The sequence below is a fragment of the Salvelinus sp. IW2-2015 genome, linkage group LG26 (assembly GCF_002910315.2).
Source record: "Salvelinus sp. IW2-2015 linkage group LG26, ASM291031v2, whole genome shotgun sequence".
Taxonomy (NCBI): Eukaryota; Metazoa; Chordata; class Actinopteri; order Salmoniformes; family Salmonidae; genus Salvelinus; species Salvelinus sp. IW2-2015.
The window spans coordinates 48,299,253-48,325,025 of NC_036866.1; the positions used below are offsets into that span (position 1 = coordinate 48,299,253).

The 25,773-nt window shown below is 41.0% G+C and overlaps 1 protein-coding gene across 1 annotated transcript in view; it reads left to right on the forward strand.

Moving 5' to 3' along the window:
- The first annotated feature begins 14,046 nt into the window (after positions 1-14,046).
- LOC111952844 (tyrosine-protein phosphatase non-receptor type 9) overlaps positions 14,047-25,773 on the forward strand; it is a 46,249-nt gene continuing 34,522 nt past the window's right edge. The window contains exon 1 of the mRNA XM_023971786.2: positions 14,047-14,535. Coding sequence (XP_023827554.1) covers positions 14,503-14,535 — 33 coding nt within the window. The 5' untranslated portion in view covers positions 14,047-14,502. The remainder of the gene's footprint in view (positions 14,536-25,773) is intronic.

The window sequence follows — 25,773 nt, forward strand, 5'->3', positions numbered from 1 at the left end:
TAAGTGGACAGTTTGATTTCATAGAAGTGTGATTGACTTGGAGTTACATTGTGTTGTTTAAGTGTTCCCTTTATTTTTTTTGAGCAGTGTATAATTCCATGTGTATAACTTGTATTATCATCTACATTTATAATGAGTATTTCTGTTGAAACGATGTGGCTATGCAAAATCACTTGATGTTTTTTGGAACTAGTGAATGTAACGCGCCAATGTAAACTCAGATTTTTTGATATAAATATGAACTTTATCAAACAAAACATGCATGTATTGTGTAACATGAAGTCCTATGAGTGTCATCTGATGAAGATCATCAAAGGTTAGTGATTAATTCTATCTCTATTTCTGCTTTTTGTGAAAGCTATCTTTCGCTGGAAAAATGGCTGTGCTTATTGTGGTTTGGTGGTGACCTAACATAATCGTTTGTAGTGCTTTCGCTGAAAAGCATATTTGAAATCAGACACTTTGGTGGGATTAACAACAAGAATACCTTTAAAATGATATAAGACACATGTATGTTTGAGGAATTTTAATTTTGAGATTTCTGCTTTTTGAATTTGGCGCCCTGCACTTTCACTGGCTTTTGACATATCGATCCCGTTAGCGGGATTGCAGCCATAAAAAGTTAACAAACTACAGTTTTGGCAAGGCGGTTAGGACATCTACTTTGTGCATGACACAAGTAATTTTTCCAACAATTGTTTACAGACAGATTTCACTTATAATTCACCGTATTACAATTCCAGTGGGTCAGAAGTTGACATACACTACGTTGACTGTGCATTTAAACAGCTTGGAAACTCCAGAAATTATGTCATGGCTTTAGAAGCTTTTGATAGGCTAATTGACATAATTTAAGTCAATTGGAGGTGTACCTGTGGATGTATTTCAAGGCCTACACTCGAACTGCCTCTTTGCTTAACATCATGGGAAAATCAAAAGAAATCAGCCAAGACCTCAGAAAAAAAATTGTAGACGTCCACAAGTTTGGTTCATCCTTGGGAGCAATTTCCAAACGCCTGAAGGTACCACGTTTATCTGTACAAACAATAGTACGCAAGTATAAACACCATGGGACCATGCAGCCGTCATACTGCTCAGGAAGGAGACGCATTCTGTCTCCTAGAGATAAACGTACTTTGGTGCGAAAAGTGAAAATCAATACCAGAACAACAGCAAAGGACCTTGTGAAGATGCTGGAGGAAACAGGTACAAAAGTATCTATATCCACAGTAAAACAAGTCCAATATCGACAAAACAGAGATGCTTGTTCTAGGTCCCAAGAAACAAAGAGATCTTCTGTTGAATCTGACAATTAATCTTGATAGTTGTAAAGTCGTCTCAAATAAAACTGTGAAGGACCTCGGCGTTACTCTGGACCCTGATCTCTCTTTTGACGAACATATCAAGACTGTTTCAAGGACAGCTTTTTTCCATCTACGTAACATTGCAAAAATCAGAAAAATGCAGAAAAATGTATCCATGCTTTTGTTACTTCTAGGTTAGACTACTGCAATGCTCTACTTTCCGGCTACCCGGATAAAGCACTAAATAAACTTCAGTTAGTGCTAAATACGGCTGCTAGAATCCTGACTAGAACCCAAAAATGTTATCATATTACTCCAGTGCTAGCCTCCCTAAACTGGCTTCCTGTTAAGGCAAGGGCTGATTTCAAGGTTTTACTGCTAATCTACAAAGCATTACATGGGCTTGCTCCTACCTATCTTTCCGATTTGGTCTTGCCCTACATACCTACACGTACACTACRGTCACAAGACACAGGCCTCCTAATTGTCCCTAGAATTTCTAAGCAAACAGCTGGAGGCAGGGTTTTCTTTTATAGAGCTCCATTTTTATGGAATGGTCTGCCTACCCATGTGAGAGACGCAGACTCGGTCTCAACTTTTAAGTCTTTACTGAAGACTCATCTCTTCAGTGGGTCATATTATTGAGTGTAGTCTGGCCCAGGAGTGTGAAGGTGAACGGAAAGGCTCTGGAGCAACGAACCGCCCTTGCTCTCTCTGCCTGCCGCGTTACCCTCTCTCCACTGGGATTCTCTGCCCTCTAACCCTATTACAGGGGCTGAGTCACTGGCTTACTGGTGCTCTTTCATGCCGTCCCTAGGAGGGGCGTGTCAATTGAGTGGGTTGAGTCACTGACGTGATCTTCCTGTCTGGGTTGGCACCCCCTTGGTTGTGCCGTGGCGGAGATCTTTGTGGGCTATGCTCGGCCTTGTCTCAGGATGTAAGTTGGTGTTTGAAGAATATCCCTCTAGTGGTGTGGGGGCTGTGCTTTGGCAAAGTGGGTGGGGTTATATCCTTCCTGTTTGGCCCTGTCCGGGGGTATCATCGGATGGAGCCACAGTGTCTCCTGACCCCTCCTGTCTCAGCCTCCGTATTTATGCTGCAGTAGTTTATGCTGTCGGGGTAGGGTCAGTTTGTTATATCTGGAGTACTTCTCCTGTCTTATCCGGTGTCCTGTGTGAATTTAAGTGTGCTCTCTCTAATTCTCTCTTTCTCTCTTTCTTTCTCTCTCTCGAGGACCTGAGCCCTAGACCATGCCTCAGGACTACCTGGATGATGACTCCTTGCTGTCCCCAGTCCACCTGCCGTGCTGCTGCTCCAGTTTCAACTGTTCTGCCTGCGGCTATGGAACCCTGACCTGTTCACCGGACGTGCTACCTGTCCCAGACCTGCTGTTTTCAACTCTCTAGAGACCGCAGGAGCGGTAGAGAATACTCTAATGATCGGCTATGAAAAGCCAACTGACATGTACTCCTGAGGTGCTGACTTGCTGCACCCTCGACAACTACTGTGATTATTATTATTTGACCATGCTGGTCATTTATGAACATTTGACATCTTGGCCATGGTCTGTTATAATCTCCACCCGGCACAGCCAGAAGAGGATTGGCCACCCCTCATAGCCTGGTTCCTCTCTAGGTTTCTTTCTTAGGTTTTGGCCTTTCTAGGGAGTTTTCCTAGCCACCGTGCTTCTACACCTGCAATGCTTGCTGTTTGGGGTTTTTAGGCTGGGTTTTGTACAGCACTTTCAGATATCAGCTGATGTAAGAAGGCGCTATATAAATACATTTGATTTGATTTGTTAGGGGTGCTTATCTTGGCAGTTAGCTGGTGCATGTCAGGGAAGGCACCCTTGCCTAGGGAAAATTGCTTTGAATGGTCATCCAAGTCGGAAATCCAAGTCGGAAATTCTGGCATCTTTCTGGAACTCGGACCTGAAGATGACTGACGTCATGATTTGACCTCGTTCTTTTCTAAGTTCCTAGTTTTCATGAAAGCACAATCACTGCTTTCATTGATGCATGACAAAAGCTACAAGTAGACCCTTTTGTCAGTGAGGAGATTTGATTCATCTGGCCCGGGTGCCCGTGTAGGCATGTTTTGTACAGGATCAGAGTTGATTGCATTGGTTTTGGAACCGGGCTACCTCCCGGCGTGAGCCATGTGACCATTAAAAGCCTACGGCGGTGTCAGTCCAAAACAAAAGTTACGTAATTAAGTACGAGAAGTAATGAGTAGGATTCTGTGTATTTACATGCAAAGTGATTGCTTTTGATAAAGACACTCTCGTGTCTTTACTATGGATCAAATAATATTAATTTACTCATGTAAACGTAATTAACTAGGAAGTTGGGGCACCACGGAAGAATGTTTATGGAGCTGTTGTCTTCCGAATAAACTCTTAAATACCTGGTAATCTTTAGTATCAATAGCAGTCAATTATTAATTGTCACCTTATTCAGTCTTATCTGAACGGCGTAAAATTCTTGTTTATCTTCACGAACCCTGGCTAACAAGTTGAATGAGCAATACAACATTTGGTTTAACTATTTATTTACTAAATAATCACACAGAATTACATATACACAGGATGGATCATACATTGATTACTAATTATGTCATACAAGAAAATGTCCCTAGCGGACGGAACCGATATGACGGCTGGTTACACAAAGAAATGTGGTTGGGTTTTAATGAAAGCGCGGTAAGACTGAGGAACAAAAGGATTGGGTCTCTATCGGACCTCATCAAGCTATTCTATCGTAAATACAGAATCTTATGCATTCTAAATATCCGTCCATTCGGAAAAGGAAAATGCAAGAAATATATTTATTCTGAGCTGCGCTTTGATAGATTGGTCGAAGATGGAAGACTTGGTTGCCCAGCAGAGATCTCCCTTGTCCTTTGAAGAATATGGTAGAACATATACGTTGTAGTACCTTCGTCATGTGGTAGAACGGATACATTGTAGTACCCTGTCTTTCTGAAGAGATTGTTCATCCCTTCCCAGGCCACGCACGTCCACAGCTGCTGCTGATAACTCGACGCTCAGGATGTATCACTTCTTTAGTGAATAAGAGTTTAAAGTTCATACCAAGTTGCCATATTATAAGCTCATGCCATATTCTGTCTGGTACAGTTGAAATCATCCTTCCAGCGTGGCGATCGTCACCTCCACGTTGACATTCGCCCTTCTAAACGTATAGACAGCAGTCCTCACGACATCGGGAACACAATGTTAATTTCGTTAGGTTGTAGTCGTTCAACCATTCGCAACCAGAGCTCACGCTGAGGTTGGCTCAGTTCTGTAGTTGAAATTAGCCCTTTTAAATGTATGGACAGCAGTCCTCACGTCATCGGGAACACAAGAGGTTGACTTTCATCAATGGGCTTTTATAGTGGGGGAGAGAAGGGCGTGTTTCATAGTTCACAACCAATGCCTGTTCACTTGGGCGGGGCCACTGAGTGAGCATAGTTCAGTTATGAAAACAATTCTCTCATTTAGAAGATAAAATTACATTTAATCTTTTCACAAATAGTTCCATATTTAAACATTTAAATTGCACAACAATTCCATGTGAATCTGATAACTAGAATGTGTAGACTTTCCGAGATACAGTTTATGTCGTCCTATCATCAGTAATAATATCTCAGATGATAACTGATTTGACATATTCTTTAAGTACCAGGAGATGCTTTCAACTGGTTGGATTAGCTAAAGGTTGTTATTTTCCCCAACCTTTTGATGTTACAATACTCTCCCTATGTTAACAAAAGGGCTTTCCAAGAGTCCAGTCTGTAGAGTGGGGAGAAAAAGGGGGAAATGTATTTATGGGGGGTCATAAACCTCACCCAACAGGGCAACGTCATGACAACGCATTATCTGCCTTCCCGATGAAAACTAGTTTAACATATACTTTATGGAAAAGAGATGTTGTATGTTTCTGGACAATGCACAATGCTGCCTTGTTTACAACATGACTGAGCGACGCAGATTACTGTTTGATTTGAGAAGGGTGCTCCTCCCTCACCGCTTCTGCCCGTTCATGTCACAGGCCACGGACCAGTGCCCCACAGCTCAGAATAATCTAATCCACCCATTCCTGACGGGTAGGTGGTTCTAGGGCCTGCCAATCAAGTTGTCCCAAATGACATGTCAGCCCATTGACAGGAAATCTATTGTTGTCCAGTCCCTGTTCCCTTGGTTTCCAACATGGGCTTTCTCAGGCTTCATTTATTTACAGCTATTCTGAGCTGTTATCATTTAAACCATGAATAACATGTAAAATCATTATTGTACCTGCCAATACACACATAGGCAGTAGTAGGGTTGTTATCCAATTATTCCTCTAAAAATGCAAGAAGACAGTCCGTGTGAATGATAATTTCAGTGTAAATGTACAGGTCCTCACACAAGCCATTGCACTTTCAGTCCCTATATTTACTAACTTGAATACAGATTTTATCATTATGAAGGCTTTCATGTGGAAAGGTCTGTTCAATCTGACAATCTGGACAATCTGAGAACCTTTATTGCAGTTTCCCAAAGTTTGTTGGTATGCATTACATGTGAGTAAGTGGTGCCGCTGGCTCTTGACTTCTAAAGCCAATGGATTGCTCAATTTAAGCATGTTACATGTAGACAACAGCATTTTCCTACTGACTGGCGGTGATGGTCACAAAGAAACTGAGCACCTAAAGGAACAGTTTTTTTCCCTCTGCATTGTTGGGAAGGACCCATAAGTAAACATTTCACTGTTAGTCTACACTTGTTGTTTACAAAGCATCGCCAGCAGCATACCACCCTGCATACCACTGCTGGCTTGCTTCTGAAGCTAAACAGTGTTGGTCCTGGTCAGTCCCTGGATGGGAGACCAGATGCTGTTGGAAGTGGTGTTGGAGGGCCAGTAGGAGGCACTCTTTCCTCTGGTCTAAAAATATATCCCAATTCCCTGTGCACAATATCCCAATGCACTGCCCTGTGTAGGGTACTGTCTTTTGCATGGGATGTTAAACGGGTGTCCTGACTCTCTGAGGTCATTAAAGATCCCATGGCTCTTATTGTAAGAGTAGGGGTGTTAACCCTGGTGTCCTGGCTAAATTCCCAATCTGGCCCTCAAACCATTATTGTCACCTAATAATCCCCAGTTTACAATTGTCTCATTCATCCCCCTCCTCTCCCCTGTAACTATTCCCCAGGTCGTTGTTGTAAATGAGAATGTGTTCTCAGTCAACTTACCTGGTAAAATAATGGAGAAATAAATAAATGGGACAAATTTGATTTGGTGACTCACTTTTATTAAACACCGCTGAAAATGCCAAATAATTGCAATGTTTAAATCATTATCAGCTGGTTTCATATAATTGGTCAAACTGTTTTTAATTATTCATTGCATTCACATCAAGGTGTGTGTGATAAAAAAAATGGTGAGTTTCCTGTGTGCCATTTTTATGAATGAAGGCAGTTCGTGTGAATTTCATTGTTGTTTTTCATTGTGGCCACCAGAGGGAGGAGTTACTATATCTCAGAGAATGTGCCTCACCAGGACCTGTGTGAAACTAGCCACAATAAGGATTAGCCACAATAGTCGAATTTGCTGTTTGCCTTCAAAATAAAATTACCCCATTGAAACTGATCCAAACGTTTACAAATAGTGGAATAATGCCAATTTTGGGGTAGATAATGCTAAACAAGTTTAGAATGTTGTTATATAACTTAAAACTTAAAAATAAAAACACAATACTTTTAATTGACAATAAACAGTAAAAAAAAAAACATCCCACTGTCGATATAGTATACTGCATAATTTCATTGGGGGCATACATCTACGCACTATACTGCCTTACCTATAGAGTGTGTACCAATGAAATTGGGTAACAGCCTACTCAGTGGCACCCAGAGATTAAAATTCCAAAGACTTTAACAAATATTAGCGTCATACTGTAGCTCTTATTGTAGGACTCTGAAACCACTGTGAAATTAGTCACATTAGCTCACCAGTCAACCTATTGTGTGTATTGAACACTAATATTGGACTGTACAGCCTTACCTATAGAGTGTGCATTAAATGGGTTATAATCCTACTCTGTAACACCGACAGATTACAATTCCAAAGAGTTTACATAAATATTAGACTCATAGCTCTTATTGCAGGACTTTGACTGTGGGAAATCACCTCCCCAGTCAGTCTATTGCCTGTATTGGACATTCATATCGGACTGTACAGCCTTACCTATGGAGTGTGCACCCATGGTGGGATGTAGGATATCAGTCAACTCAGTGACACCCACAGAACACAACTATGTAGAGTCTACACCAATATTAGCGTTATAGCTCTTATTGCAGGACTCACTGTGAAATAAGACTCACCAGTCAACCCATTGTGCACCCATGTAATGGAAAATCATTTCCCACATGTAAATAGCCTTTAATGTTTAATTAAAATACACAATATTCAGAAATTACAATATAAATAATGTTATAATCAGTATTTATTAAATATATATATATATTACAGAGGGAAACAAAAAACAGAAACCCATTTGAGCCAATATGGGAGAAACTGATAAATGTTTTTATAAGACAACCGAGTTCCTGGAAAATACACAAAGCATCAACATACATTCATTAACTATTTAAAATAACATTTTGTTCAAGACCAGTCCTATCACACCTGATTCTACTACTCATGTTGAGCAGTTGATAAGTTAAAATGGTGTGGAAGAATGGTGATTGAACAGAAACCTGATCATCCTGTGGCTCTGAGCGCAGTGTTAGCCACCACTGACTCATAATGAATGAGCATATATTATTTAGGAAGAGACAAATAACATTTAAACACAAGAGCTTGAACAAGGATCCATGCGATTGTCAGTCCTAAAACTTGGTTATTTGCACAGAGATTCGAACCAATTAATGAAGTCATGGGTTGTATGCTACGGGTGGCTATGTACAACATTATATATCATGGATTTGATTGAAGCCTAAACTACTAGGCTACTGTGTCATATAGGCTATAGGCTAAATAAAGGCTAAATAATGTCGTTTTTTGTTGTTTCCATTGCTGATTTACATGTGTAAAGGCCCAACCTTTAAAAGCATCAATAGTGCAAACTGGCTACATAGACAGGAATGTCAGTCTGTTAAGGTAAATTCGCACACAGTGGTGTAAAGTACTTAAGTAAAAATACTTGAAAATACTACTTAAGTAGTTTTCTGGGGTATCTGTACTTTACTATTTATATTTTTGACAACTTTTACTACACTACATTCCTACAGAAAATTATGTAACTTTTTACTCTTTACATTTTGAATTCTTAGCAGGACAGGAAAATGGTCCAATTCACACACTTATCAAGAGAACATCCCTGGTCATCCCCTGCCTCTGATCTGGTGGACTCACTAAACACAAATGCTTCTGAGTGTTTGCTATCCATAAAAAAAGTATTTTTTAAAATTATTTACACTTTCATGTTTGATACTTAAGTATATTTAAAACCAAATACTTTTAGACTTTTACTCAAGTAGTATTTCACTGGGTGACTTTCATTTTTACTTGAGTCATTTTCTATTAAGTATATTTACTTTTACACAAGTAAAATAATCGGGTATTTTTTTCACCACTGTTCACACACTACAGACAGAAAATATGGAGCGTAGCACAGTATTACAATGTTGTTTTTTGTCACAAAAGGGGGTGTCCTTGTAATATGCTCCGGTATTCGAAGTACATTTGTACTACTCGAAAGTTGAGTCCGGCTGTATCATTCCTTCCACAGCTGTGGGGGTGTTTTCACTTCTTGGTTCCTTGAGCTGATCTATAGGCTATATAGGCTATTCATCAGCGACTGTTCTAACAGTAAACCAAACAACAAGAATCCACCCAAAAAGGTGTTTTGTTTAGAAGTAATAACTAAGGATTCCAAGCTATTGTGAAATAGTAGAACCTGCTGTAGCTAGCCATCTGCTTTTTTCTCCATGACCAAATCAAATCAAATAGTATTTGTCACATGCGACGAATACAACAGGTATAGACCTCACAATGAAATGCTTACTTACAAGCTCTTAACCAACAATGCAGTTTTAAGAAAAATACCTAAAGAAAAATAAGAAATAAAAGTAACAAATAATTAAAGAGCAGCAGTAGAGAGGCTATATACAGGGGGTACCGGTACAGAGTCAATGTGCGGGGGCACCGGTTAGTCGAGGTAATTGAGGAAATATATACATGTAGGTAGAGTTATTAAAGAGAGTTATTAAACATGATGATGTAAATATTTTTTGCTGATATCGAAATGAATGAAACTGGGATAATGGTTTAGGTTAAACCGGCAAGTATATGAATATTTGCCAAGACATATCTTTATTATAAATCTGATAATTTCACATAGAGATGTGGTAAGCTCAAAAGGCTAGCTGGCTTGCTATGTTTTTAGCCAGGATAAAGCCATCTAGCCATTCCGCCAGCTAGCTACTACTAGCAAGGGAAGCCAACTCTTCCTTACTTTCACAAAATGAAATTACAAAAATAAAGGTTGCTATCACCCCGTTGTGAATGGGAGTGGGACCGGTGAGGATATCATGTTACCAAAAGGTGTTCGCTGCTCTAAAAATACCAGGTAGGGGCGTGGATCAGAATACCAATCAGTATCTGGTGTGACCACCATTTGCCTCATGCAGTGCGACATATCTCCTTTGCATAGAGTTTTTCTTTTTTCTTTCACCTTTATTTAACCAGGTAGGCCAGTTGAGAACAAGTTCTCATTCACAACTGTGACCTGGCCAAGATAAAGCAAAGCAGTGCGACACAAACAACAGCACAGAGTTACACATGGAATAAACAAACATACAGTCAATAACACAATAGAAAAGTATATATACAATGTATGCAAATGTGGTAAGATTAGGGAGGTAAGGCAATAAATAGGCCATAGTGGGGAAATAATTACAATTTAGCAATTAAACACTGGAGTGATAGATGTGCAGAAGATGAATGTGCAAGTAGAGATACTGGGGTGCAAAGGAGCAAAAAACAAATAATAATATGGGGATAAGGTAGTTGGATGGGCTATTTACAGATGGGCTATGTACAGGTGCAGTGGTCTGTAAGCTGCTCTTACAGCTGATGCTTAAAGTTAGTGAGGGAGATATGAGTCTCCAGCTTCAGTGATTTTTTTCAATTTGTTCCAGTCATTGGCAGCAGAGAACTGGAAGGAAAGGCGGCCAAAAGAGGAATTGGCTTTGGGGGTGACCAGTGAATTATACCTGCTGGAGCTCGTGCTATGGGTGAGTGCTGCTATGGTGACCAGGGAGCTGAGATAAGGCAGGGCTTTACCTAGCAAAAACATATAGATGACCTGGAGCCAGTGGGTTTGGCGACGAATATGAAGCGTGGGCCAGCCAACAAGAGCATACAGATCGCAGTGGTGGGTAGTATATGGGGCTTTGTTGACAAAACGTATGGCACTGTGATAGACTGCATCCAATTTCCTGAGTAGAGTGTTGGAGGCTATTTTATAAATGACATCGCTGAACTCAAGGATCGGTAGGATAGTCCGTTTTACGAAGGTATGTTTGGCAGCATGAGTGAAGGATGCTTTGTTGCGAAATAAGAAGCCAATTCTAGATTTAATTTTGAATTGGAGATGCTTAATGTGAGTCTGGAAGGAGAGTTTACAGTCTAACCAGACACCTAGGTATTTGTAGTTGTCCACATATTCTAAGTCAGAACAGTCCAGAATAGTGATGGTAGGCGGGTGGGCAGGTGCGGGCAGAGAGCATGCATTTAGTTTTACTTGCATTTAAGAGCAGTTGGAAGCCACGGAAGGAGAGTTGTATGGAATTGAAGCTCGTCTGGAGGTTAGTTAACACAGTGTCCAAAGAAGGGCCAGAAGTATACAGAACGGTGTCGTCTGCGTAGAGGTGGATAAGAGAATCACCAATAGCAAGGGCGACATCATTGATGTATACAGAGAAAAGAGTCGGCCCGAGAATTGAACCCCGTGCAACCCCCAAAGAGACTGCTAGAGGTCCGGACAACAGTCCCTCCGATTTGACACACTGAACTCTGTCTGAGAAGTAGTTGGTCAACCAGGCGAGGCAGTCATTTGAGAAACCAAGGCTATTGAGTCTTCCGATAAGAATACGGTGATTGACAGAGTCGAAAGCCTTGGCCAGGTCGATGAATACGGCTGCACAGTATTGTCTTTTATCAATGGCGGTTATGATATCGTTTAGGACCTTGAGCGTGGCTGAGGTGCACCCATGACCAGCTCGGAAACCAGATTGCATAGCGGAGAAGGTACGGTGGGATCCTAAATGGTCGGTTATCTGTTTGTTAACTTGGCTTTTGAAGACCTTAGAAAGGCAGGGTAGGATAGATATAGGTCTGTACAAGTTTGGGGCTAGAGAGTCTCCCCCTTTGAAGAGGGTGATGACCGAAGCATCTTTCCAATGTTTGGGGATCTCAGATGATACGAAAGAGAGTATGAACAGTCTAGTAATAGGGGTTGCAACAATTGCGGCAGATAATTTTAAGAAGAGAGGGTCCAGATTGTCTAGCCCAGCTGATTTGTAGGGGTCCAGGTTTTGCAGCTCTTTCAGAACATCAGCTATCTGGATTTGGGTGAAGGAGAAGTGGGGGAGGCTTGGGCAAGTTGCTGTGGGGGGTGCAGAGCTGTTGCCCTGGGTAGGGGTAGCTAGGTGGAAAGCATGGCCAGCCGTAGAAAAATGCTTATTGAAATGTTCAATTATGGTGGATTTATCGGTGGTAACAGTGTTTCCTAGCCTCAGTGCAGTGGGCAGCTGGGATGAGGTGCTCTTATTCTCCATGGACTTTACAGTGTCCCAGAACTTTTTGGAGTTTGTGCTACAGGATGCACATTTCTGTTTGAAAAAGCTAGCCTTTGCTTTCCTAACTGCCTCCATACATTGGTTCCTGAATTGCCTGAAAAGTTGCATATCGTGGGGGCTATTTGATGCTAATGCAGTACGCCACAGGATGTTTTTGTGCTGGTCAAGGGCAGTCAGGTCTGGAGTGAAACAAGGGCTATATCTGTTCCTGGTTCAATTTTTTTGGAATGTGGCATGCTTATTTAAGATGGTGAGGAAAGCACTTTAAAAAAATAACCAGGCATCCTCTACTGACAGAATGAGGTCAATATCCTTCCAGGATACCCGGGACAGGTCGATTAAAAAGGCCTGCTTGCTGAAGTGTTTTAGGGAGCTTTTGACAGTGATGAGGGGTGGTTTGACCGCAGACCCATTACGGACGCAGGCAATGAGGCAGTGATCGCTGAGATCCTGGTTGAAGAGAACAGAGGTGTATTTAGAGGGCAGGTTGGTCAGGATGATATCTATGAGGGTGCCCGTGTTTACGGATTTGGTGTTGTATCTGGTAAATTCCATGATAATTTGTGTGAGATTGAGGGCATCTAGTTTAGATTGTAGGTCGACCGTTGTTGATTGTGGCCTTTCTAGGAATTCTCTGTGTGAAGTTGATGGATATTTCGGTAGGAACTGGAACATGCTGTCGTACACATCGATCCAGAGCATCGTAAAAATGCTAAATGGGTGACATGTCTGAGTATTCAAAATGGGACATTTTCAGCTTCCAGGAATTGTGTACAGATCCTTACGATATGGGGCCATGCATTATCATGCTGAAACATGAGGTGATGCCGGCGGATGAATGGCACGACAATGGGCCTCAGGGAAGGGATCTTGTGCATTCAAATTGTCATTGATAAAATGCAATTGTGTTCATTGTCCGTAGCTTATGCCTGCCTATACCATGACCCTATTGCCACCATGGGGCACTCTGTTCACAACATTGACATCAGCAAACCCGCTCGCCCACACAACGCCATACACGCTGTCTGCCATCTGCCTGGTATAGTTGAAACCGGGATTCATCCGTCAAGAGCACACTTCTCCAGCATGCCAGTGGCCTCGAAGGATGAGCATTTGCCCACTGAATTCGGTTACAACACCGAACTGCAGTCAGGTCAAGACCCTGGTGAGGACGACAAGCACGCAGATGAGTTTCCCTGGGACAGTTTCTGACAGTTTGTGCAGAAATTCTTTGGTTGTGCAAACCCCCAGTTTCATCAGCATTCAATTCTCTGTCAACAGCTCTGGTGGACATTCCTACAGTCAGCATGCCAATTGCACACTCCCTCAAAACTTGAGACATCTGTGGCATTATGTTGTGTGACAAAACTGCACATTTTAAAAGTGGCCTAAAAAAAAAGATCATCAGCACGAGGTGCACCTATGTAATGCTCATGCTGTTTAATCAGCTTCTTGATATGCCACACCTGTCAGGTGGATGGATTATCTTGGCAAATGAGAAATGCTCACTAAGAGGGATGTAAACAAATTTGTGCACAAAATTTGAGAGAAAAAATATTTCTGTGCATATGGACCATTTCTGGGATCTTTTATTTCAGCTCATGAAACATGTGACCAACACTTTACATGTTGCATTTATATTTTTGTTCAGTGTATTTACAGACACCAAGGCTGTACAGTGCATATACTGTATGTATTACCCCAATGCAATTATGCAGTCATACATCCACAGTTGGATTTGACATGTTTTACTGTTTATTGTCAAATTAATTCATTATTGTAATTATTTTTAAGTTAAATAGAAACACCATTTGTATCAGTTTAGATCAGTTTCAATGGGGGACTATTATTTTGAAGGCCAACCGCAAACGCCACTATTGTGGCCAAACCTTATTGTGGGTAGCTTCACACAGGTCTCGTCAAGCATACACGGAGTTAAATGATTGCAAACCAGATAACAGGAATGCCTTTAGTCTTGATTCTAAAGAAAAGGTGGGTGGCTTTACTGGACAAATCGGTTAATTCTATCAGCAGCGATTCGTCACAGAGAAACGACAAGCTGTTGAGGACTCTTTTCTTCAGCTCTCGATAAGATTTGACACATCAGCGATTTTCTCTCATGCATGAGTATTTTGATTGAAGATTACAAATAATTTCTGATTCGACTACTAAAACAGGCCAGTCAAACGAAGAAACAGTATAAAGCTTTCCATTTATATACGAGACAAATTTAAGTTTGGTAAAATACCAGTAACCTAGCAAACACGTTACCGGTTTACCTTTACGAAAAGGAGAAAGGCGACCAAATTGAAGGATTTAAGGTGTCAAAATCTCAAGAACGAGTGAAGAATGGCAGCCAGTTTGTCAGCGGAGGAAGAACAGGTAATTTTGAATAGATTGCTAAATATTTGATCATTCCGTAGTAAGAATGCATGATATGTGTCAAGTTGTTGCATTGTAGTTAGCCTCCACCACTGCAAGTTACATGCTCTTTAAATAGATAAATTGTTGCGAAATCATCGTCACAGACAGGCTTAACGAACACAAACATTGTATCCATCTGCATTGTCAACATTGTAGCCTACCTTGAAGATGCTTCTAACATGAAATGTCAAAATATTACATTGATTTGTTTATGTAAAGAATTAAAAATGATCAGATGTAATGTTTTGACTTATGAAAAACACCATGCAATGGTAATTTGATTTAATAATTTCCGCGAATGTAGACCAAGTGTCTATCAAATGATATAGAATTATAGATCAGTATTAGGGCAAGAATCTAAAAAGCTATGATTTTCCATTTGCATTGATACACTTACTTAGCCCACACATCTCCCTTTACATACCACACAAACAACAATATGGCTAGTACAGATGTAGCTCTCAAACTCTAGGCGGCATTCTGCCTTCACCCTACAGTTTTCAGCCATTAGCTTTGCCCATACTCTCTGAAGGGAACTACAATCCCGACGCTGTTTTTATGTTTAAAACGTCAATAATCATTGCTTGCGATACGGCTTTCGAAACATTTGGCCCATATATTTCATCAGCTAGAAATAATCCTTCAAATAAAAAAATACAGTGTAGCATCTTTGCACAGATCCATACAGCTATGCTTACACACAGCTGTTTGGCGTACACTGGATAGCTCAAGTCTGTTTTCTGTAAACAAGCGCTGTAACATGGATATATGGCCGTGTGGGAACACTAACCCTATCATTTGAGGTTGTCGGAACAGGCTTGTGGTAATGGCTGGAGCGGAATTAGTGGAACGTTATCAGCCATTCAATTCGCGCCGTTCCAGCCATTATGAGCCGTTCTCCCTTCAGCAGCCTCCTCTGATTATACCCAATCAAGGTGTGTATCAATTTAGCCTTTTTGTTTTTTTGAATATTACTTCTCGCTGATATGAACGATAAGGTTCTTATGCTTCCAAAACAATACCACAAGTGAGACGTGTTCAGATTGAGTGTAGGGGGGCTCTTAACCCCCTTACAGAAGATGCCTTCATCCAATGACTCTTGTGTGTAATGTAATGGAACTGAGTCATGATCAAGGGCTAGTACAGTCGTTAATCACATGCCAAGCTGCTCTCACTGCCTCTTGTGTTTTTCCAACCACGTCCTAAAAGGCAGGAAACGGATATTATATAAAAATCTATTGCTAGGGGGGTGAAGAGTAGTACCTCTTTCACATGAGTTTGAGAGAGATCAGCTTGTTTATTCTCTCTCGGTCTCCCTGACTGATTTTTCCAGCCTGGTGGTAATGATGGTCTTTACACTTTCCAGGCCCTAATACCCTTTCCCCATGGCTCATCTGGACAGCAGGCAGTGAGTCTTAGGGCTGATTTTTATACACTATGGAGACGAAAGGTTCGTTTTACTTCACAAAAGGGGTAATACGCTCCGGCATTCAACATACTTTTTGTGATACCTGAAAATTGAGGTGCTCCGTATCATTCCTTGCGAAGACTTGAGGGGCAGTATTGAGTGAGTTTTGCAACGTAAATCCCACCTTGTGTCTACATCATCCCTTCTGGTATAAACATGGAAGCAATGGATGTGTTTCTACTTTAATGCTACTGCTAATCTACTTGGAAGCTTTTTTTGTGCTTTTATTTCAATATTTGCTACGTGCAATTATACATCTACAATCCTTCGATGCAGGTTGTATTTGGACAAGAACACAAAAGATAACAGCTAGGTAGATATCACCGATAATCAAAGAAAATTGGAGAAAGATTTGGGACCGGTATGTTTGCAATCTGAAAGAGATGAGGAGTGTGGCTGTTGCTGTCGGTGTGTCCCGTAAATTGTCCGACAACTGACTTGGCTTCGTGTTTACGTGAAACGTTGTCAGACAGACACCTACAGTGCATTCGGAAAGTATTCCGATCCCTTGACTTTTTCCACATTTTGTTGTGTTACAGCCTTATTCTAAAATGGATTAAATAAATAAAACTCAATCTACACACAATGGCCCATAATGACAAAGCAAAAAACAGGTTTTTAGAAATGTGTGCAAATGTATAAAAAAAGAAAAAACAGAAACTTATTTACATACACTACCGTTCAAACGTTTGGGGTCACTTAGAAATGTCCTTGTTTTGGAAAGATTTTTTTTTTTGTCCATTAAAATAACATAAAATTGATCAGAAATACAGTGTAGACATTGTTAATGTTGTAAATGACTATTGTAGCTGGAAACGGCAGATTTTTATGGAATATCTATATAGGTGTACAGAGGACAATTATCAGCAACCATCACTCCTGTGTTCCAATGGTACGTTGTGTTAGCTAATCCAAGTTGATCATTTTAAAAGGCTGATTGATCGTTAGAAAACCCTTTTGCAATTGTTTCCACAGCTAAAAACTGTTCTGATTTAAGAAGCAATAAATCTGGCCTTTAGACAGGTTTAGTATCTGAAGCATCAGCATTTGTCGGTGTGATTACAGGCTCAAAATGTCCTGAAACAAAGTACTTCTGAAACCCGTCAGTCTATTCTTGTTCTGTGAAATGAAGGCTATTCAATGCGAGAAATTGCCAAGAAACTGAAGATCTCGTACAACGCTGTGTACTACTCCCTTCACAGAACAGCGCAAACTGGCTCTACTCCGTTAGTTAGCACCTCTCCTAAACAGGTCAAGGGCTAGTACAGTTTCTTTCGCCTCCAGAATCTCTAATGAATTTATCTTCTGTGGCAGTCCTCATGAGAGCCAGTTTCATCATAGCACATTATGGTTTTTGCGATTGCACTTGAAGAAACCGGATTGACTGACCTTCATGTCTTAAAGTAATGATGGACTGTCATTTTTCTTTGCTTATTTGAGCTGTTCTTGCCATAATATGGACTTGGTCTTTTACCAAATAGGGCTGTCTTCTGTATAACACCTCTACCTTGTCACAACACAACTGATTGGCTCAAACCCATTAACAAGGAAAGAAATTCAACAAATGACCTTTTTTAACAAGGCACACCTGTTAATTGAAATGCATTCCAGGTGACTACCTCATGAAGCTTGTTGAGAGAATGCCAAGAGTGTGCAAAGCTGTCAAGGCAAAGGGTGACTACTTTGAAGCATATCAAATATACCATTTATTTTGAATTGTTTAAAACTTTTTGGTTACTACATGATTCCATATGTGTTATTTCATAGTTTTGATGTCTTCACTATTATTCTACAATGTAGAAAATAGTAAAAATAAAGAAACACCCTTGAATGAGTAGGTGTGTCCAAACTTTTGACTGGTACTGTATATTTACGCAAAATATATATTGGGGATGCAGACAATTACATTGATGGAAGCCACAATCTATCTGCAATATTAAAGCTCATCTGCCCCCTTATATATATATATATATTTTTTTTTAACAAATACCTAACTCAACAATGTTGATTTGCCATGTATATAAAGCGCTCCGCACGTCATTGTTGTGTACAGTTGGAAAAATGGCACCGTGAGAGACAGGGAAGCAACTGCAGCGAAGTTCTGTATGGCAATACTTTTTGAGAAGTTAAATGAGAAGGTGATGAAATGCAAACTTTGCAAGGTGGATTTGAGCTACAGTGGCGGTACAGGTGCAATGCTGAAAGGGAGGCACCGTGATTCCCAACCCTTTGCTGGCATCAGTGCGATAAGGGACGGAGTGAGAATCCCAGTGCTGATTACAGAAAAGATTGCAGTTGATATGCAGCCATTGTCAATGGTAGAGGATGTCTGCTTCAATACCATAAGGGCATATCTAGAACCAGACTACAAGATGCCATCAAAAAACCAAACCTTGCTCTGCAAGTACAAAGCGCAAGCTCTGTACAGATTGTTGGGACGTCTATGAACATCACTCCAACAAGCCATCACATTTTTATTTCACCTTTATTTAACCAGGTAGGCAAGTTGAGAACAAGTTCTCATTTACAATTGCGACCTGGCCAAGATAAAGCAAAGCAGTTCGACACATACAACAAGACAGAGTTACACATGGAGTAAAACAAACATACAGTCAATAATACAGTAGAAAAATGAGTCTATATACAATGTGAGCAAATGAGGTGAGATAAGGGAGGTAAAGGCAAAAAAAGGCCATGGTGGCAAAGTAAATACAATATAGCAAGTAAAACACTGGAATGATAGATTTGCAGTGGAAGAATGTGCAAAGTAGAGAAATAATGGGGTGCAAAGGAGCTAAATAAATAAATACAGTAGGGGGAGAGGTAGTTGTTTGCGCTAAATTATAGATGGGCTATGTACAGGTGCAGTAATCTGTGAGCTGCTCTGACAGCTGGTGCTTAAAGCTAGCGAGGGAGATAAGTGTTTCCAGTTTCAGAGATTTTTGTAGTTCATTCCAGTCATTGCCAGCAGAGAACTGGAAGGAGAGGCGGCCAAAGGAAGAATTGGTTTTGGGGGTGACCAGAGAGATATACCTGCTGGAGCGCGTGCTACAGGTGGGTGCTGCTATGGTGACCAGCGAGCTGAGATAAGGGGGGACTTTACCTAGCAGGATCTGAGTATGAAGCGAGGGCCAGCCAACGAGAGCGTACAGGTCGCAGTGGTGGGTAGTATATGGGGCTTTGGTGACAAAACGGATGGCACTGTGATAGACTGCATCCAATTTATTGAGTAGGGTATTGGAGGCTATTTTGTAAATGACATCGCCGAAGTCGAGGATCGGTAGGATGGTCAGTTTTACAAGGGTATGTTTGGCAGCACGAGTGAAGGATGCTTTGTTGCGAAATAGGAAGCCAATTCTAGATTTAACTTTGGATTGGAGATGTTTGTGAGTCTGGAAGGAGAGTTTACAGTCCAACCAGACACCTAGGTATTTGTAGTTGTCCACATATTCTAAGTCAGAACCGTCCAGAGTAGTGATGTTGGACGGGCGGGCAGGTGCAGGCAGCGATCAGTTGAAGAGCATGCATTTAGTTTTACTTGTGTTTAAGAGCAATTGGAGGCCACGGAAGGAGAGTTGTATGGCATTGAAGCTCGTCTGGAGGGTTGTTAACAGTGTCCAAAGAAGCGCCAGAAGTATACAGAATTGTGTCGTCTGCGTAGAGGTGGATCAGACTCACCAGCAGCAAGAGCGACATCATTGATGTATTACATTGATGAGAAGACCCACGTACTGAGAACATGGAGGAGAGGCACACAACAGAGAGCCTAAAACTGCATTCATACCATCGTTGCTGAGTGGGTGGGGGACAACAGTAAGTTGAGTGCCATCTGGTAGGTAGCCAGGACTGCGGTAGATTTAACTGCACTGCCCCCTAGCAGTCATACACAGGACCATATATGAATTCATGTCATTTGATGAAATCAGTTAAAATGTTAAGATTATTATATATATTTTTTTACATTTGTCACATCCCTAGCATGTATACTCAACAAAAATATAAACGCAACATGTAAAGTGTTGGTCCCATATTTCATGAGCTGAAAGATCCCAGAAGTGTTCCATATCCACACAGATGTATGTCTCTCAAATTATGTGCACACATTTGTCAAGATAATCTGTCCACGTGACAGGTGTGACATATAAAGAAAATTATTTAACGGCATGATCACTACACAGGTGCACTTTGTGCTGGGGACAATAAAAGGCCACTCAAATGTGCAGGTTTGTCACACAACACAATGCCACAGATGTCTCAGGTGTTGAGGGAATGTGCAATTGACATGCTGACTGCAGAAATGTCCACCAGAGCTGTTGACAGAGAATTTAATGTTAATTTCTCTACTGTAAACTGCCTCAGTCATTTTAGAGAATTTGGCAGTACTTCCAACCAGCCTCACAACTGCAGACCACGTGTAACCACACCAGCCCAGGACCTCCACATCTGGCTTCTTCACCTGCGGAATCATCTGAGTCCAGTCACCCGGACAGCTGATGAGTATTTGTGTCTGTAATAAAGCCCTTATGTTGGGAAAAATCTCATTCTGATTGGCTGGGCTTGGCTCCCCAGTGGATGGGCCTATGCCCACCCATGTCTGTGACCCTGCCCAGTTGTGAAATCCATAGATTAGGCCTAATGAACTTATCTCAATTGACTCACTTCCTTATGAGCTGTAACTCAGTAAAATCATTGAAATTGTTACAAGTTGCGCTTATATTTTTGTTCAGTATAGGTTCTATATTGGTATAATTTTCACATATGTATAACATGGCAATCACAACGCGCTTCAAAAATCAAACGAGCAATACATTATCATGATTAGCCTAGCTATAGTTAGTTCCAACAATAGAGGCCAAGTCTTTGAATGCATACATCCTCCAAAGATGGAGAGGGACAGTTCATGATCAGAAGAAGGTGGTCTGGGAGATGGTTAATGAAGCGTCTGGTGATGATCATGTGGAGGGCTACTCTGGGAACCAGTCAGAGTCATGTAACTTCTGGACCTCACCTCCTTCACTCTTTGTAGCACCCACTTGCTTCTGAGGCATCACCACCCACAGTTCAGAGTAGTAGCTAGTCGTTCTCACTAAGAGCCCTCTGCCTAAGCACTGCATTTCTACTGCATCTCCCATTCCTCTCAAGCTTCATGTGACTCTTCAATTGGTGTTTTAAAAATATCAGGAAACAGCAGCCAGGTGAAACAAAAAAGCTGGTACAGTGTGCAGATGCATAAATTAAAATAAAAAAATGTTTTGCCAAGCCAAAAAGAGTTGACCTGAGGTTCATCTACAGATCTGTGGGTCAAAGCCACTAATAAAAATACAATAAAACTCAATGTTATCGAAAACAAAAAAGCTATATACATATTTCTGGGCTTAGGCTGCTACTAGGGCGCCATGGCAACAACAGAATTCGCATGCACGTGTATAGTAACACGCTAAAATGCATCTTACCTGGATATGGTCGCATCATGATTACCCGAGGGAATGCCTCGTCTCACATGAAGATATATGGACTCGGTGTCTGAGTCTCCGGCAAGCACTTAGGTAGCGGCAACTGGCCTGCAATGAGTTGGGAGCTGAACTTGCCTCGCAAGAAGATTCCCACATCTCCCTCCTGACCAAATGCGCCCACGTCGATCATGGCGAAGCGGTACCTTGCGTTGCAGACTGCCATCAGGACCATTGAGAAAAAGCTGTTGTAGTACTCGATTGCCCGAGTTTACCGGAGCTCATATCCGAATATGTTTTCTGACAGCTCCTGCACAAAACTGATCATTCCATTGGCCCTCAAATTTCTGCCCATTTTACAGCAATTGCAATTCAAAAAGACACGTTTGCTTGTAACTGGCATTACACCGAATCGGAAGTTCAAAGTTCGATTTCAGCCCATTTTGCTGCTGAGGAATAAGCAACAAAATCCTGTGTTGTCTCATGCGAGATGTGAGGAGCAAGCTACTGTGAAGCAAGTCGTCAAATCTGGCAGCCAACGTCCAAAAGTATTGAAAATGTCTTTCGTCGACAATGCTTCACATAGGTTGGACAAGAGACCTCTATTCTCCATTGTCCTCTCATGTAGTTTTCAGTGGACAAATGTAATTTTCTCCCTCGTTTTTATTTCTCCTCTTGGGTAGTAAGAGCATTTCAAGCTCTTCCAAATTGTAGAGATGTGTTTGCTTCTGTAGCTAGTTAAATCTTAAGAAAGCATCAAAAAGCATAGAACACCATACTATCCATACATGTAGCTAGCTAGTATTTGTAAACAAAGGGCATATAGCACACCGGATCCGGAACTTAAAATGTCGTCACTAGCTACAATCAAGTGCTTCAGAACCTCTTGCTTGGTAAGCTACTTGGGAACCCCAAGCCCCTTAGCGGATATACACTACCCAAGGCGGACTTCCTCTCTGGGTGGAACACACTGATGAATAGGACAAAAGTGCGTGGTGCTAAAAAACATCTGACTCCGCCCATGCGCACTCACGTCCATCAGCGGAGTGAGGTGTGTAGAGACTCTTATCTGGGCACTTAATTTCCTCTGCAGGCCCAGCCATGGTGGAGGGTTGGAGGCTTGTAGGCTGGGTTATTAGCGCCTCAGCTTGGCTGTGTCCGGTTGTAGCAGGGGGCCTCTGGGGGACTGTGCTAGTATGGTGGATCTTCACTTTCAGGCAGCTGTTGAAAGCATTTCGACTGGACTGGAGTGATACTGCCATTGTGGGGTTAATTTGTGTGTGTTGGGGGAGGGGCAGGTAGTTGTCTACCAGGAACCATCACAGGAAGAAAAAGTGGGGGATAGAAAGAATGCAACATGACACTTCCTGTTTAGTATCAACTCGTGCCAAGTGGGACTGACTGGACTGAACATGATAGGATGGCACTTTCCACATGTGGCTAATGTCGAGAGAAGTGGATCAGCAATAATCATGATCATGTTACGTATGAATCACCCTTAGCATTGTTGTACTTATCAGCTCAAACATTTAGCATGACTATAAGGCCTGGCTTGTTTCTTTTAGATTCTGGCCTGTATGTCTTATGCTGTCAACGTAATCAATTTTTTAAACTTTCCTAGACAATGTAGAATGAAGATGCTGATGTTTTAATAGCCAATCATTTAAAACATTTTCAACGACATTAGACTAGAACCTTGCGTTCGTTTCATAGCCTATATCTGTACTATGCAATTCTGGCCATTGCTCTGCACTTTTTTGTTATGTGTGCAATACTTGCATCACATCGTGTCCTAGCTTTGGGGTTTTAATTGAATGAACAGGTCAGTCTTCTGACCTCAACATTGCTTTGAAATGGAACTCTTTAGAGGAGTCGCATATCTTTAGAGAGCTAGTGTGTCAAAATATTCAACCTAATTCAAAGCATGTTTCTGGGATAAGTACAAGGTTTAAGTGGTTTTCCACAGTAAGATTGCATTTGGATTTTTAAATATTTTTTTTTACAGTGTGAGACAAATAATTGCAATGGCATGGGCTACATATAATGTTCTGCTTCATCTTGTAAACTGGTGACCAGTTTTGATGGAATAGCCTAAGTTGCAAACCATTTTCATTAGAATTGGTTTAGAAGGTGCTCTGCAGGATAATTTAATGGTTACTGTGTAGGCATTAATTAGCTAGCTTTGGGGTTTTTCACTCTCTCAGAAGCAAGGGAATTTTCTGCTAAATTTGACCCAGTGAGATCAAGCTAGCACGTGACATATCAACCAAAGTGTCACCGCCAGAAAGAATGAAAATATACATGTACAAAAAAATATTTTGGGATTTGAATTCTTCCTGATTCTTTTGACACTATTTTTGTCACAGGTCAAGGTCACCTGGTAATGGAGTCACACTCCCACTAAATATTAATGGCCATATATTTTTTTAATCAGGGCCAAGTCTTAATGTTATATACAGTGCTTTCAGAAATTATTCACACCCCTTGACTTTTTCCACAATTTGTTGTTACAGCCTGAATTTAAAATATATATTTTTTTCACTGGCCTACACAAAGTGCAATAATGTGTTTTGACATTTTTACAAATTAATTGCAAATGAAAAGCTGAAATGTCTTGAGTCCAGTATTCAACCCCTTTTTGGCAAGCCTATAGTGGCAAGAATAAGTATGTGATCCCTTTGGAATGACCTGGATTTCTGTATAAATTTGTCATAAAATGTGATCTGATCTTCATCTTAGTCACAACAATAGACAAACAGTGTGCTTAACTAATAACACACAAATTATTGTATTTTTCTTGTCTATATTGAATACATAATTTAAACATTCACAGTGTAGGTTGGAAAAAGTATGTGAACCCCTAGGCTAATGACTTTTCCAAAAGCTAATTGGAGTCAGGAGTCTGCTAACCTTGACTCCAATCAATGAGATTGGAGATGTTGGTTAGAGCTGCCCTGCCCTATATGAAAGTTTTGAGTTTCCTATTCACAAGAAGCATTACCTGATGTGAACCATGCCTCGAACAAAAGAGATCTCAGAAGACCTAAGATTTAGAATTGTCGACTTGCATAAAGCTGGAAAGCGTTACAAAAGTATCTCTAAAAGCCTTGATGTTCATCGGTCCACGGTAAGACACACTGTCTATAAATGGAGAAAGTTTAGCACCATTGCTGTTCTCCCTAGGAGTGGCCATCCTGCAAAGATGACCGCAAGAGCACAGCGCGGAATGCTCAATGAGGTTAAGAAGAATCCTAGTGTCACCTAAAGATTTACAGAAATCTCCCGGACATGCTAACATCTCTGTTGACGAGTCTACGATACGTAAAACACTAAACAAGAATTGTGTTCATGGGAGTACACCACGGAAGAAGCCGCTGCCGTAAAATATTCTGTGGACAGATGAAACTACAGTGGAGTTGTTTGGAAGGAACTATGTGTGGAGAAACACCTACATCAAAAACTCATCCCAACTGTAAAGTCTGGTGGAGGGAGCATTATGGTTTGCGGCTGCTTTGCTGCCTCAGGGCCTGGGCAGTTTGCTATCATCGACGGAAAAATTAATTCCCAAGTTTATCAAGACATTTTGCATGAGAATGTTAGGCTACCTGTCCGCCAATTGAAGCTCAACAGAAGTTTGGTGATGTAACAGGACAACGACCCAAAACACAGAAGTAAATCAACAACAGAATGGCTTCAACAGAAGAAAATACACCTTCTGGAGTGGACCAGTCAGAGTCCTGACCTCAACCCAACTTAAAATGCTGTGGCATGACCTTGAATGCGGTTCACACCAGACATCCTAAGAATATTGCTGAACTGAAACAGTTTTGTAAACATTAATGGTCCAAAATTCCTCCTGACTGTTGTACAGGTCTAATCCGTAACTACAGAAAACATTTGGTTGAGTTTATTGCTGCCAAAGGAGGGCCAACCAGTGGTTAAATCCAAGGGTTCACATTCTTTTTCCACCCTACACTGTGAATGTTTACACGGTGTGTTCAATAAAGACATGAAAATGTATAATTGTTAGTGTGTTATTAGTTTAAGCAGACTGTTTGTCTATTTTTGTGACTTAGATGAAGATCAGATGAAATTTTATGGCCAATTTTTCATGCAGAAATCCAGGTAATTCCTCGATTCATGTAATTTTTCTTGCCACTATATATACGTTTCGGACTACAAATTTACTGAACAAGTCGCATAAGTTGCATGGACTCACTCTTTGTGCAATAATAGTGTTTAACTTGATTTTTAGATGACTACTTCATCTCTGTACCC